This window comes from Trypanosoma melophagium (genome assembly GCF_022059095.1).
Source record: "Trypanosoma melophagium isolate St. Kilda chromosome Unknown ctg37segment0, whole genome shotgun sequence".
NCBI classification, from domain to species: Eukaryota; Euglenozoa; class Kinetoplastea; order Trypanosomatida; family Trypanosomatidae; genus Trypanosoma; species Trypanosoma melophagium.
Window position 1 is genome coordinate 376,961 of NW_027125174.1, and position 13,398 is coordinate 390,358.

At 47.6% G+C, this 13,398-nt stretch overlaps 7 protein-coding genes across 7 annotated transcripts; 1 reads left to right on the top strand and 6 right to left on the bottom strand.

Moving 5' to 3' along the window:
* Positions 1-373: 373 nt before the first annotated feature.
* On the bottom strand, positions 374-2,023 carry LSM04_000510 (uncharacterized protein; the record flags this gene model as incomplete). Its single annotated transcript, XM_067335937.1, has 1 exon — positions 374-2,023. One exon carries the CDS (start codon positions 2,021-2,023, stop codon positions 374-376), a length of 1,650 nt encoding a protein of 549 aa, XP_067188310.1.
* Positions 2,024-2,283: 260 nt separating this feature from the next.
* Positions 2,284-3,396, bottom strand: LSM04_004395 (uncharacterized protein; the record flags this gene model as incomplete). The annotated part of the gene is made up of 1 exon (XM_067335938.1): positions 2,284-3,396. One exon carries the CDS (start codon positions 3,394-3,396, stop codon positions 2,284-2,286), a length of 1,113 nt encoding a protein of 370 aa, XP_067188372.1.
* Positions 3,397-3,600: 204 nt separating this feature from the next.
* Positions 3,601-3,906, bottom strand: LSM04_004581 (uncharacterized protein; the record flags this gene model as incomplete). The annotated part of the gene is made up of 1 exon (XM_067335939.1): positions 3,601-3,906. The coding sequence occupies one exon, from the start codon at positions 3,904-3,906 to the stop codon at positions 3,601-3,603; it is 306 nt and encodes a 101-aa protein (XP_067188375.1).
* Positions 3,907-3,947: 41 nt separating this feature from the next.
* On the bottom strand, positions 3,948-4,984 carry LSM04_004776 (uncharacterized protein; the record flags this gene model as incomplete). The annotated part of the gene is made up of 2 exons (XM_067335940.1): positions 3,948-4,447; positions 4,510-4,984. 2 exons carry the CDS (start codon positions 4,982-4,984, stop codon positions 3,948-3,950), a joined length of 975 nt encoding a protein of 324 aa, XP_067188380.1.
* A 236-nt stretch (positions 4,985-5,220) lies between these two features.
* On the bottom strand, positions 5,221-5,763 carry LSM04_002868 (uncharacterized protein; the record flags this gene model as incomplete). The annotated part of the gene is made up of 1 exon (XM_067335941.1): positions 5,221-5,763. One exon carries the CDS (start codon positions 5,761-5,763, stop codon positions 5,221-5,223), a length of 543 nt encoding a protein of 180 aa, XP_067188350.1.
* Positions 5,764-6,197: 434 nt separating this feature from the next.
* On the bottom strand, positions 6,198-6,952 carry LSM04_005120 (uncharacterized protein; the record flags this gene model as incomplete). The annotated part of the gene is made up of 2 exons (XM_067335943.1): positions 6,198-6,622; positions 6,733-6,952. The coding sequence occupies 2 exons, from the start codon at positions 6,950-6,952 to the stop codon at positions 6,198-6,200; spliced, it is 645 nt and encodes a 214-aa protein (XP_067188391.1).
* Positions 6,953-7,130: 178 nt separating this feature from the next.
* LSM04_004840 (uncharacterized protein) lies at positions 7,131-7,625 on the top strand (the record flags this gene model as incomplete). The annotated part of the gene is made up of 2 exons (XM_067335944.1): positions 7,131-7,266; positions 7,354-7,625. 2 exons carry the CDS (start codon positions 7,131-7,133, stop codon positions 7,623-7,625), a joined length of 408 nt encoding a protein of 135 aa, XP_067188383.1.
* Positions 7,626-13,398: the final 5,773 nt, after the last annotated feature.

Here is a 13,398-nt window from a genome sequence, read left to right on the forward strand (position 1 = left end):
CTGCATTTAATAGGGGAGGAATAGAGGAAACTTACTACGTTCTTCAAATTAGCATATTCTTTTTTCATTGCCTCCAAAATTGAAAATAATAATAATAATAATAATAATAATAATAATAATAATAATAATAATAATAATAATAATAATAATAATAATAATAATAATAATAATAATAATAATAATAATAATAATAATAATAATAATAATAATAATAATAATAATAATAATAATAATAATAAGGGCTAGCCCTCCTACTCTCCCTTCACGGACTCTCTGAGAATCCCCAAAGAACGTGGTGTACGGCAAGAGTCGGAAATGGTAACACCTTGCTTTTTCTTTCGTCTTTTAACAGTCATACTTCCTCCCTTAACTTTTACTTTCCAAAACGGATAATACCGGCCGAAACGAGTGTATTGATCTTTGCAGCAAGTGTCGGGTCCCTCATGTACTCCTGAATTCGAGAGGGATCCCTCTGCATCTCGCCCAGAACCAGCTGCATGTAGCTGTCCTGCATGATAGCAGCAACCTCCGGGTCTGACATGGCACGCCTTGCAACCTCATCACCATCTTCTGCCTGTCCAGAGGCCATCTCTTGAATCTTCATCATGGTGCGCATGCGTCCTTCCTTGCACTCCGCATTGTCCTTGTCATACTTCAGACCCCCGTCATATGCCTGCAGAGCCTTGTTGTACTGTTTCGTCCAAAAGAAGGCGTGACCCTTTCTGGCGTGTGCCTTAACAAAGTCCGGCTTCAGAGAAATACACTTCTCGGCGTCCGCAAGAGCCTCGCTGTACGCGCCAAGCTTAAGGTACGCAGCAGCACGGTTACTGTATGAAGTGTGCTCGGACGGATTACGTTTGATAGCCTCGGTATACGCAGCCACTGCTTCAGGGAACTTGTCTTCCTTGAATAAAGTATTACCCTCCTCCTTCTTCTGTCGTGCAATCTCGGGGTCGATATACGCCTCAATCTCAAACTTCTCCTTCTCCTTCTCACAGGCATTAAGCTTGGCAAGAGTATCAGGGTTACGGTACTCTACCAATGCCTTCTTAAACAACGCAATGGCTTCATCATAGCGCTTCAATCGTTGCAAGCATAACGCCTCACGTGTCATGAGCTTGGCGAGCACAGTGTAGTCACATCGGTTCTCACGACCATGCTCCAGTGCCTTTTCGCACTCCTGGATGCAGACATCATACTCACCCTTCTCAAAGAACACGGCAGTGATGTTAAGCAGGTAGACGGTGTTTGTGCCGTCCTTTGCGAACGCCTCATTGTACTTCGCCAAAGCCTCATCGAACTTTCTTTGCTTGTAGAGGGCATTCCCCTCTTCTTTAAGTTGCTGCGCCTCCTGTGCCTCTGGGGTGAGTTCCGGTTCTTCTGGCTTCTTTTTCTCCTCCTCTTTCGGTTTCGGTGCCTCTGGCTTTGGCCTCTCTTCCTCATCATCATCACCAGGAATGTTTATGCCACTGAGGATCATGAATGTCGTCATTATTCGCTGGTCATTGATATACCTCGTAACTGAAGAGGGATCTTTTATAATTTCATCAAGCATGCGGACATAATCTGGCTGCAATAAGAGGAGTGAAAGCTTGGGGTGAGCCTGTATTTTTGCAAAACAGTCCGGACCAAACACCTTTGCAAAGGGATTTGACATTTCTGCAGCAGCTTTATCCTTCTTCACTGAAGCAATGCCCTCGGTGCACGCAGTGTTCGATGGGTCAACAGAGAGACCCTTGTTGTAGACCTCGACGGCCTCGTCGTACCGTTTAAGACCGTGGAGAGCTGCTCCACGTCGCACGTATCCCTTGACCCAGTCTGGCTTTAGTGATATACATTTCTCAGCATCGGTCAAGGCATTTTCGTACTTGTGGAGAGCTGCATAACATGCAGATCGGTTACTGAATAGAACATGATTGGACGGGTCCAATTCAATGGCTTTGCCGAAGGAATCGGCTGCTTCTGTGTAGCGGCCCGAAGAAAATTCTTGGTTGCCTTTGTTCTTAAGTTCTGTTGCGTCCATGGAGATCAAAGTGTTCTAGATGTACGATACACCGAAAAGAGAAATAAAAAAAAACAGAAAGAAAAGATGGTATTTAACTGTAAAACTCAATTGAGAGCAAAAAAAATTCTATGCACAAGGTATGGAGAAAAAAAAACCGAAAAAAAACATATTCATATGTACTCTCTTATTCTCAATTTCCTACTCTTTTCTCCCTACTAAATTGCGATGTACGTGATCCCTACTGATGTATCTCCACTAAATAATATAATCACCCCATCTTAGTGCTGTGCTTTCTTTTTATGGTCGCTCTTGGAGGCGTCAACCTCTTCACGCTGGTTGATGCGAGCCTGCAAGGCCAGGACCTCCTTCAGTAGTCGATCACGAGCGTTGTCACCTCCACTGGATTGTGAGGCCTGTGGATTCTTTGCGGCACTTTCAGATGATTTCTTTGCCTGAGTCTTAGCCATAATATCACGTACTTCTTTCACTGAACGCAGCCGTACTGGCAGAAGACGGCGCTCTTCCAGGGGAGACCACCACTGCCAACCCGTGATATCCACTTCCAACTCTGCTCGATCGCGCACCTCCGGACACCAATCCATGTAACGCCACACACCCAACTGACCCTCAAGATGCTTGATGGTCAAACGCTGCATAATTGCTTCTCGAGCCAAGACAGGCTTAAAGCGTTCAAGAAGTTCCACCAAATCGTCCAATCTTTTGTCCTGTGCAGGCTTTTTGTACTGTTGAAGGACAGCCTCAATCTGTGCCTCATCACGCTCCGTAGTATTGGACGCAAGCGTGTCATAGCGAATGCGCTTCGCAGCAACCAACTCGCGGTCAATAACGAAAGCGTATTCCTGACCCCAGTTTATCTTAGGGACAGGGCCATTTGGAAGGCCTTGCTCTTCACGGCGCTTTCGGAAAGCAGCAAGTTTCTTCTTTGCCTCCACTTCACGCTTTAACTGAGCCAACTTCGCCTCATCATCAGGGGTATAAACAACCCATTTAGCTATCTGATCAAAGTCATACTTGCCCTCCTCTTTATGATATGACCAAAGTGCATGACGAAGACAACGTTCCATAAGAGTAAGTTTATCCATTGGCTGATCATCAGTTGTGTTTTTTCGCAACTTTTCAGCCCCACCAAGCAATGCATCAATTTCCTTCTCAACTTGCTCTATAGTAGCTGTGCTTTTTCGTGTGTACTGAGGAGGTTTTTCACCTTTATAACGTTTAATCATCTCAATTGCGATACCGGTATTTCTTTTCACCTGTTCTTCCTTGCTGATCTTTACAGCAGCGACAGGTGGAAAATAAAGAACGGGAGCTACACCCGAGATGCATCGAGAGCCCTGTGCCCCGATCTTGGCGTGACACACACGGCGCATATGCTTTATTTTTTCCTTACCTTCTTTGAAAGAAAAAAAGGGAAGAAGAGAAAACAGGAAAAAAAAAATAAAAAATAAAATAAAAACCATTACGATAATTAATCCATCAAAAAGAAAATAATGTGCAATGAGGAAAGAAAGCAAAAAAAGCAAACAAAATTCTCTTCAACCACACCGTGTATATATATATATACGGTGCGTACTCTAGGTCCCTCCGTAACGGAATCTCTCTGCATTTTGATCACGCCGAGGCACAACACCCAGGGGCACAACTTGTAGTTCGAGACGGGGCAGAGATACAGTACCAGCATCAACAACTCTTCGCCTCTCAATGCGTTGACGTGTTGGGCGCACCATTCGTCTTGAACTATTTGAAACAACAGGTATCTCTTGCCGAAGTCTCTGCACTGGGCGACGACGATGATGGTTACGGTCATTTTGGTCATTACTCACATTAGGTAAAGCGGGCAAACTTACTTCCGTAAGAGTACTCTCCCCACTGAAAACCATTACTGGCTGGTGGTCTATAGGACACACTGCTGAATGCTCCGTTACCCATCGTTGCGCGCAAGAGACGTGAAAAAATGTCCACAAGGTAACCAAACACAACTACTGGAAACATCAAACAAATCTAGACATATATTACATGTTTCAACGCCCAAAGAAGAATTCCATTTCTCTCGCCTAAGGGACATAAACTGTTCTAGGGTCAGTACTCGACGGTTATTGTTTTCGTCAAGTTGAAGAAGGATTTCGTAGTCATTAGGATCAAGCTCCCTGTACATAAGTGGAATTACATCCGCAGAAACCCGAGGGGTTGGCTCAGGAACTAATGGGACAGATAAAACAGCCTGTCTACTGACTCTCTCTGAAACTTCAGTGGTTCCTAGTAAGGAAAATGGATGATTTGAGTGAGCATCAGTACAGTGGAAGCAGTTTCCACATAATAAATATTCTTGGCAAAACAAGCATGTATAACATTGACCATTCGCATATTTTTTGCATCCGGAACACCGTTTACTCACAGCTCCAGGATCATTTACCCAGAGGACTCGACAATAAGGGCATCGCAAAGAAACCGCTGAATTATGACGTCTATATAGTTTGAAACACCGCACATGAAGGTGTTTTCCGCATCCCCTTGACAATATGTTAAAGGTGTGTTGTTATCAAGTTCTTCAAAACATATTGGGCATACATCACCTTCTTCTACCTGTCTTGGGAGAGCTGGCCCGGCTCCCTCCACTCGTTTCTGTTTGTTTTTCACCTTTGTCTCTGCCCTAAGCAGTTCGTCTATTTCAGCCGCAACAAGGGACCGCTGCCAAACAAAAGGGTTTTCTTTCGGTAAGAAAAACACTTTACATAGAACAAAGAGTATATGCACACACAGCTCCGAGCCAACACCGCAAGAACAATAATGCGGATCCCCAATAGATGTCTTATATTTATGCCGCCCATCACGCCCACTTAGCAAAAAACTAGTCGGTCCAATACGCTTCACCAACAGCAGTTGAGAAGACGGCAATTGCTCCAGGATATCCTTGACGATTTGAGGGCAGTTAGTTCGCCATGGGACGCTACGAGACATTAAGCAAACATATAGATTCTTTTATCTTCCTTTCTTCCTTTACCACTTTCCGGTGGCTGAAAAAAAAAAGAATTAACAAAAAGATTTTTTAACTGGAAACAAACCCTAAAAAAAAAACATATATATATATATATATATATAGGGTATTCAATCCCATCATAGGAATGCAATTCGCTTCGTCGAAGTACAATCCTCTAGCAACAAAAAAAAAAGATTTATGCGAAATCAAGTAATGTTCAGCATTCAGCAGGGGTCAAATTCTCAAGGACCTTTTTCACGCCCAGAAGGACGGCGTTTCGAGTACTTGCATCAATAGCTGCGAAAACCTGGGCAGTGTCTGCTTTCATAGATTCATTTTCATCCGCCTCCGTTTTCTTATCACCTACACTTTTCTCAACAACCCTTACTGCCTCTTTTGCCCGCTTTGGACGAGGCGCAGATTGATTTGCCTCCCGTAATCTTCTTGCCCTTGCGTAGGCTCTGCCCTTCTTCTCAAGTTGTTTCCTAAACCCACCTTTACCACCGCGAAGACGAAGCAAAACATAGTAATCTCTAATTCCATAAGATTCATCGGAAACAGCAACCAGGCCCCGAGTCTCCCTAACGTAAAGCTCGACAGACTCCTCACTAACATCAAGAAGGGCTGACAACAGGACCCTCACTTCACGAGCAAAACGGCCTCCGGGAACCTCAAGGGTCTCCATCACAGGACAGAGTGTACAAGTGACAAGTTCATGATCCTCACTTATGAAATTGGCTTGACTGGCTGTCAGCAACATGTATCGAATAGCCCTCTACTCCTTCCTAAAAAAAAGCAGAAATATTTTAAACGAAATCATTATTACGAATATCCTCTTCAAGGCTCATATTATGTTGCAGAATAATCGACCAGGCAAAAAAAAATATATCACTTATATTTGTATATTTCCATCACCATCACTGCACATACCTCACAAAAAATAGCACACATTCTTTACTTGCTTGACATTGATTTGATTACCTCGTAAACTTGCAACAATAATACGCTTTGAATATTCTCGTCATCACTTACAATTCGATACCCCATTTTTTTTTGCTGTTCCCCATCCCTTCTTTTGCAGCGCCGCCCTCTCCAGAATGCAATAGTCTACACCAGCGTACAATTTATTTCTCTTGCTCGGTTTTTCTTTGTTTCTTTGTTTCGTTGTTTCGTTGTTCGTTTGATCGGGTCTCACTAAGAAAGCCCCCAAGCCTTACGATAACAGCCCGGGGCGGCGGAACAGATTGCCCGAGGGCGACCCAGACGGCGACCCCGTTCAGAAAAACGCGCGCATTTTCTTTCTGCTGCTTGCCCGGGGCTGGCCGGCCAAAGGGCCGCAAGAACCGCTCGGTTGGGGGGCCCCCCGACCCCTCGCGCGGCCCCGCCGGACGCCCAGACCACCCCCGCGGGGGGAAAGCGAACCTTTTGATGCCCGGGGCCCTTTGCCAAGACGTCGCGGCGCGCGACCCGCAAACACGCCAAACATTTCCGAGGGCCCAGGGAAGACCCCAAGGCGCCGCCACCGGGGCGAGGGGCGCCGGGGCCCGCTGCGGCTGGGCCCCTCGCCCCCAGGCAAAAGTTCGGAACCCCCGCCCCGCCGTTTGCCCGCGCCCCGGGGGCTACCGACAACAGACCCCGAAAGAACGTACGCCCGCAAAAGGGCCGCAACAGAAGAAAAAAACCAGAGGAAAGCGAGGGGGGCGGGCGCGCTTTCCCCCTCCGGGGCCACCTTTGCCCGCGGCGGACCGCCGGGCCCTTTCGCCGCGCGCGGGCGCCTTGAGGAGGGCGGCGCGCTTGTAAAATCCCCCCTTTTCCCCAGATGCCGCGGCGCCTTCCTTTGAAGGGGCGGGTGCAAAAATGCTTTCGGGGTCCCGTGCAGCTTTCCGGGGCTTCGGGGAGCGGAGATAAGGACGAATAAGGGAAAGGAGCGTGGCGTTTCTAACCCGCATCGCCCCCCCCGTTCCCTCCCGGCGAAAAAAGAAACCCGCTCCGATGAGAAAGAAACCAACACATGCACAAATACAAAGGCGGGATCCCACTTTTGAAACGCAAAACAAAACGCCAATTTCTGAAGAAACCCCCCGCCCCCCATCACAAAGACAAGACTCCCGCAGGGAAATTACTTTGATGCCCTTTTTTCTCACACACACACCGGCGATCCCATATAACAATTCTAATTCGCACGCGCCCCACCCCTTTGAGAGGCTGCGCAAAAACACCCGGACACAAGCAAGACCTTTTCTTGGATTTCTTGCCCAAAATTGTGCCTAAAAAGGCCCGCCCAGCCCACACAGCGAAAGAACCGCCTGCAAAGACCGGCGTCCGGCAAGCAGGCCCCTCAGACAGGCAGCGGTTCAGGCAAACAACCGCGCCGCACCATTCGCGCAGGTGCCGTTCGCGGATACCATCTTCAATTGCCATATTCCCTATTTCAATCTAAAATTTGAACGTTACGGCTTGGCAATTGGCTCCCGGGCTTCCCGGAACGGCGGTCCCGGCGACGGGACGCGCCCGTGGCGAATGCCAATTTTGCAAACAGGACCTCCCGATGAAATGGGCTATGGAACGGCTCTGCGATCGCAAAAAGAATATCCCCGCAGCATAAGGCAGTTCTCTTTGTGATGAGGCGCTGCCTCGCCGTGGCGCCGAGGTTAAGCACTTGAATTTATTCAGGGAAACCAAAAGCAGTCAGCACATTTTTGAAGGAGACGGCACCCAACAGCCACACTATATTTAGAGGGGGGGGTCTCCTAAATCATCAAGTCGGAAGCCTTGCTTGCAGCCTGTGAAGGGCACAAGCGTGCCGTGTAAAGAGACTTCTCGAAGAGAAAGAGACCGGAGTTACATTGGACGGGTAAACCGAATCACACGGGGAGTGACGGAGAGTTTTGTGTATATGAATTAGATTATTTTTTATTGCTTAAATACTGTGAAAACATTTCTTTCTTCTTTTCTCTTCACCCTTTTTGTACCCATGCCATGACTCAAGGCTGCAAACCTCCAGCTCCTCCCAACGGGGGCTTCGACGCGCTCAGAAGTCGAAAGAGAGTTTTGAAAAGCTAGCCCATCCAAAACCAAAAGCATTTTTCTAATTTTAAAACGTTTTATCTCTTTTTAAAAGACGGATCTTTGTTTTAATGATTTTGTTTTTCTGATCACGTCTGGGACCCTGCAAGTCATAAAACACCCCGCAGGTTAGGATAACTGAAGGGCAGCGAAGATCCCGCAAAGAGTGTTTCTATTTAAGTCTGAGCACCCTCGTTTTTTCTTTGTGCGTTTTTTCACGTGAGGGTGTCTCTATTTTTTTTAATTTTACCATTAAGTTATGCTGGCCACACATTGTAAGTCCAAAAGTGTGAAGGGCATTGAGATTCTTTTGTTTTTATTTGCCATTAATTCTGCTGGGTGCCCTTGGCTTGGAGGGTGTGGGGGCGTTCTTTCCAACCCCGAAAGCCAAAGCACAAGCCACAGATAGCGATAAATATCTTTAGCATTTCCCCGTTATTGATGTGTAGGCGCACTAGCCTTATCGACAGGTGATGTTTTCAGTTTGACGAACCGTACCACTTGTGCAAACACGTTCTTCCTTTCCTCTTCTTTTCTTCTTCTCAGTAAAACGGCAATTTTTTGCTTTTGATACATGCTTTCTCCGGGATGTTATCCCTTGCCGACGTTTGGCCTTCGAAAGTTGGTGCCAAGGTCCATTAATTCGTATTTTTCGGGGGAAGCCATGGGTCAGTATTCTTCTCTTCTGGGGAGTTTGTAGGTTCGTAAGCTACAAACGTCGCACAGTGCGGGGACTAGCGGTTGCGTGCTGGGACAAAACTTTAATCCGAGAAGGCCGTTGGGTGACACATCAGTGTGCCACCAGCAGCGGTTTCTTTTATGCACCTCACCCTTGTTTGAATGCCGCTGGTAGATAAGAGGACCCGAGAGATAGCAACAACTATGCCCTCCCGTGGCGGGAATCGGATGCAGCCGCTGGGGCAACTAGGAGGGGTACGAAAAATGCATCCCCTGTCAACTACGGGATTCTTCAGAATCCTTTTACCACCCGCACGATTCGCACAAAGCGGTAGTAAAAAATACAATAAAACAGAATAGCCTAAGCCTTACTTCACCTTCAAGAAAGAAAACGAAAAGAGAAAAAACCCTTTATTTTCCATATTTATTCTTACACGCCCGATGTTTTGCAAAATATCCCACGTTACGTTTCCCGATGGATATTTACCAATGCATAAGAGAGCTGAAAAAATGGAAGTGCTGAGATGCCCTTTTAACCCGCTTCCCGCTCTCCCCATCGCAAGTTCCACCCCCTCACTATGTCTAATTTTTGATGTTTTTCACCCCTAGATATTCCATCCGCTAGATTTTGCTCTGAAGCCAAGCAACCCCACGTAGCACGCATGCCGTGCGAACGTAAAACTTTTTCTATGGCGCCAACTTCCGCAACCAACGCCTGTGAATGCGTGTTTCCTTTTTTTTGCATAATGTTCATAACCGTTATGTTTTCAATGCAAATATCCAATGGCCCTGCCAAATGCATCTTAAAACTGCGTAACGCCAGATGAACAGAACGCGCGCCTGCTTGGGAATCATCTGGGGCGAGTGCTTCCAAGCCATACCAGCCGCCAAAACCCCACCTTTATCCTTAAACGATAACGCTCCCCATCCGTACATCGATGCGTCTGCCTACAGCGTTGCCATAGAAGGAAGCTGCTGCGGTGGGTGAACCGGCTCGTTCTTTAATAACGGTTTCAGTCCGTTTTGCCCGATGACCCTCGCATTAAGTGATAAATTTGCTGGGCCTTGGGGCCGTGATAAACCTCGATTTGAACATGACAAACGCCGACGCGCTACCTTTAAGAAGAAATAATAAGGAAAAAGGATTCACCCCTTACCCCCGCCGCGAGTCGCGCGTGAAGCCGCTCTCCTTAATTTCCCAACCGTATTTTCCAGTGACAGCACCCCTTTCAACCTTCTTATTGTCCTTTGGCTTGGGAGGGGCCTTGCGCTTCGTATATTTGAGCCGCACCCCGGTGAAATAATTCCTTCGTTTGAATCTGCTTCTCCCCAGTAGTGGCCCGCAACGTTGTATTTTATGCGCAACTTGGTATCCTTAAGATTTTACGCTTCCGTGTGGACCACTTATTCCAATATTATCAATCCAAACGTTTATTTTTAACCCTTTGGGTGCCGCATACTGCGGCAGTACCAATTCCGGATCGCCGACCCAGACTATTGTAATGTTATTCAAAGCCTGAGGAACAAATTTATAGCCCATGGGAAGGCGAGTGAACCCGACTAGTTCTCCCGACTCCGTGCGGCAACGGAAACTTGCCTTTATGCTAACTGGCAAGGCCGCCTGGAAAAATGATGCCTTTAAATCAAATAATGTTGCCGTTTCGCCTCAAACCACATCCAGGTACCGTGAAATCTGCCCCAAAGGCACATCGGCCTCATAATCATCCTTGTCATTCTTTTCTCTCGGCCACGCAATAAAACGTTTTCTTTGTCCGGAGGGTTTGCCCTCTAACACTGTAATAGGAACTACCCATCCTTTAGTTGGATGTAATGAAGCTGTGCAAATAACGCCTGCTTCCTTCATACTCTGTGTGCCAGAGTTGTTTATCCGTAAACTGAAATCAAGTTCCTTCAAATATGTTTCTGTTTTTTGCTTAGCGCCCACACTATATTCCGGCGTCTCCTGGCTCTCTCGTTCACCCGTTCCCTAACCCATTTGGCGGAGAGTGTTATTTCGTCTAATTCGTTGCGACGGTAATCGCCCCTCTTATTTTTGAGTTGTATCCCTAGTTCGATTGGGGCGCTGAAACGCGCTTTGTGTGTTAAAAAGAGGTGCCGATTCCTTGCCTTGGAAGTTGTGGCAATCTCCAGCTGGCTGTGGCCCATTTTTCAAAATTTCTTACCTCAATGATCTCAGGCGCGTTGACTTGTTTATTCTTGCGGCCCAATGGCCGAGATATCGCGCCGTGCTTTGTGAGAGTTCCATCGGATCTGAATGTTTCCCCAGGTGTGTGGGCCCTCGTGGGTTGAGATCGTGTTTGGCCACTGCCGCCGCGGCGTGTGCTAGTGTTCCTCTCCGTTTGGAGTGGGCCGCCATTCCTTAGGGGCGAAGAATATCTACCATATCTTTTTTGGCCAGTGTCGTTAACGTTTCGTCACCCTTCATTCCTTTCACGACTGTTTTGATCCGTCACGAACCTTCTTCTCCGATGGCTAGGTGCCTCGCTGCCCTTTGTGGATCGCTCTTGAATGTTTTGGGTAAGTCTCCCCAATGCACTTTTATGGCATCTGGATCCTGAGCCTGCGGTACGAAATTTTGTTTCTGGAGTTGTGTTATTCTCCCCATCGGGTAGCCGTCACCCATGCCTAATCCCAAAGCCACTCGATCTCTTTCCATTTTAAGAGTATCGCTTACCATATCCCTTTCCCATCTCAACACTGGCCGTGCTTGCTTTATGGGATCTGCTTCCGCCGTCTTTTGTGGGCCTGCTAGAAACATTTGAGCGGGAGTTCTCTGTGATGCCAGCATGGTGATCAGCATTTGCGTGTCTTGAAAATCGATGAATCTTCTTATTATGGATCCCCGTTGTTCCCATGTTGTGCGGGTCCACATGTGTTTGGCGACACGGTTCGCTTCTGATACCAAAGCCAAGATGTACGGATTACGGGATCGCGCGGGTATCATCTTAACGTTGTTTATAGATGTCGTCCCTTAGGAGAGTTTGTTTTTTGGCTTAAAAGTCTCTCGTTGCAATTGCACCCGGCACGTAGAGCTATATTGCCCGATGTGACCGCATCCAAAACAGTCTGCCTTGCTGAGTGGTGGTGCTGAATGTTTCCTCCACAACTTCATGGCTGCTTGTGTGAATGGATCTTCTCTTTTTAACGGCTAAGCTATGGCCTTCCTGACATCCTGCATCCTCTCTCCCGCGTTATCCTTTGCCGTTTGAATTATCCGGAGTTGTTTATATAGTGGTCCCATTTGCGCCTGTTGTGATGGTATCCCTTCGTTGTGAACCGTGTGGAACCACTGCAAATGATTCCCCCATGCTTCTTTTTAGACCGGAGCAGTATTTGCTGGCATAGGAAAAAGTTCCCGGTATGCAGTCACCGATTGGGTGGGTGAAGTCTCGAGCACCAATTGCATCACACATTTAAAGGTGCGTATTCGCTCTTCTGCTCTGAGACCTTCGGTGCGTGCTGGCTGCCCGAGTTCCTCTATTCCTCGAAATCCCAAATTTGGCCGTTCCTCGTGATCCATTGGTTCCTTCTCCCCTTGTTACTCTTTGCGTGATTCATTTAAAGGAGTTTGTTTGGCATGTAGGTCGATGCCATTTGCCTCACCCTTTCCGATTGTGTGTGGGCTCCCCTGCCTTACTTGACGTAATAATTCCGCACTTTGATGTTCTCCTTGCCTGAGTTGTTCCAGCGCTGGCGCGTGTTGCGGCTGCATGTCTGCCAGGTGGACTTCTGCATTCGCCAGCTCCTGGTAAATTTGCGCCGTTTGCCGCTGCAATTTCTGAAATTGCACGCTTGCGTTTTTCTCTGCCTTCTAACTCTCATCCTGCAATTGTGCTCGAGCGCACTGATATTGATGGTATAGCAGCGATTCTCCTTTTTCCAGCGTTACCGATTTTGCTCTAAAATCGCGGGCGAGCTTTTTCGAAGGTTTGGAGAAAATCCGCACCCCGCGGCATTTGCGAAGCCAATAATGGAGACGCGCAAACCCCCCATTCCATGAATCTATTTTGCCCCATTCTTACTGTAAGAATGCCGTTTTCTAGCATCAGAACACTATCAACATGATGACTTAAATGCGGGGAGTCCGTTGGACGAAATTCGAACGAAAATGCCGCTGGGCCGTTGTGGCAAAAAAAATTGTGGGTGCCTGCGTGCTGGCCCTCCGCCCCGTTGTCAAACAAGACGGGCGAGCCTTACCCAACATTTTTATTTGGTTGTAAACTTGCTTTCAGAAACTTGCGGCTAGGCAGACTGTAAAGATGAAAAGGAGCAATTTGTTTCAAAATAAAACCTATACAACATTTCTTTGCCTGACAACGTGGGCCTCGATGATTCTTTCTGCAGGCTTAAAAAAACGGGGCGGTCCTGGCCGCTCTGCGCGCGCCTTGCCGCGTCAAAACAAGAGGTTCCGACGCGGCATCGGGTGGGGATGAAGAAGCGCACGAAGGGAAATGCAGGGCGCGGGCCGGTTTTCAGAAACCCCCGCCCCCGCTCCACAACGATTGCGCTCGTCAGGATGGTGCCCCGGGTGTTTCCCCCAAAGGGACCCGCGCGAGGACCACAACCGCCACCGCCGACGCCTGCGAAACCCGGATCTGCCAAAAGCAAAACAAAATTTGCGCAACAGCAA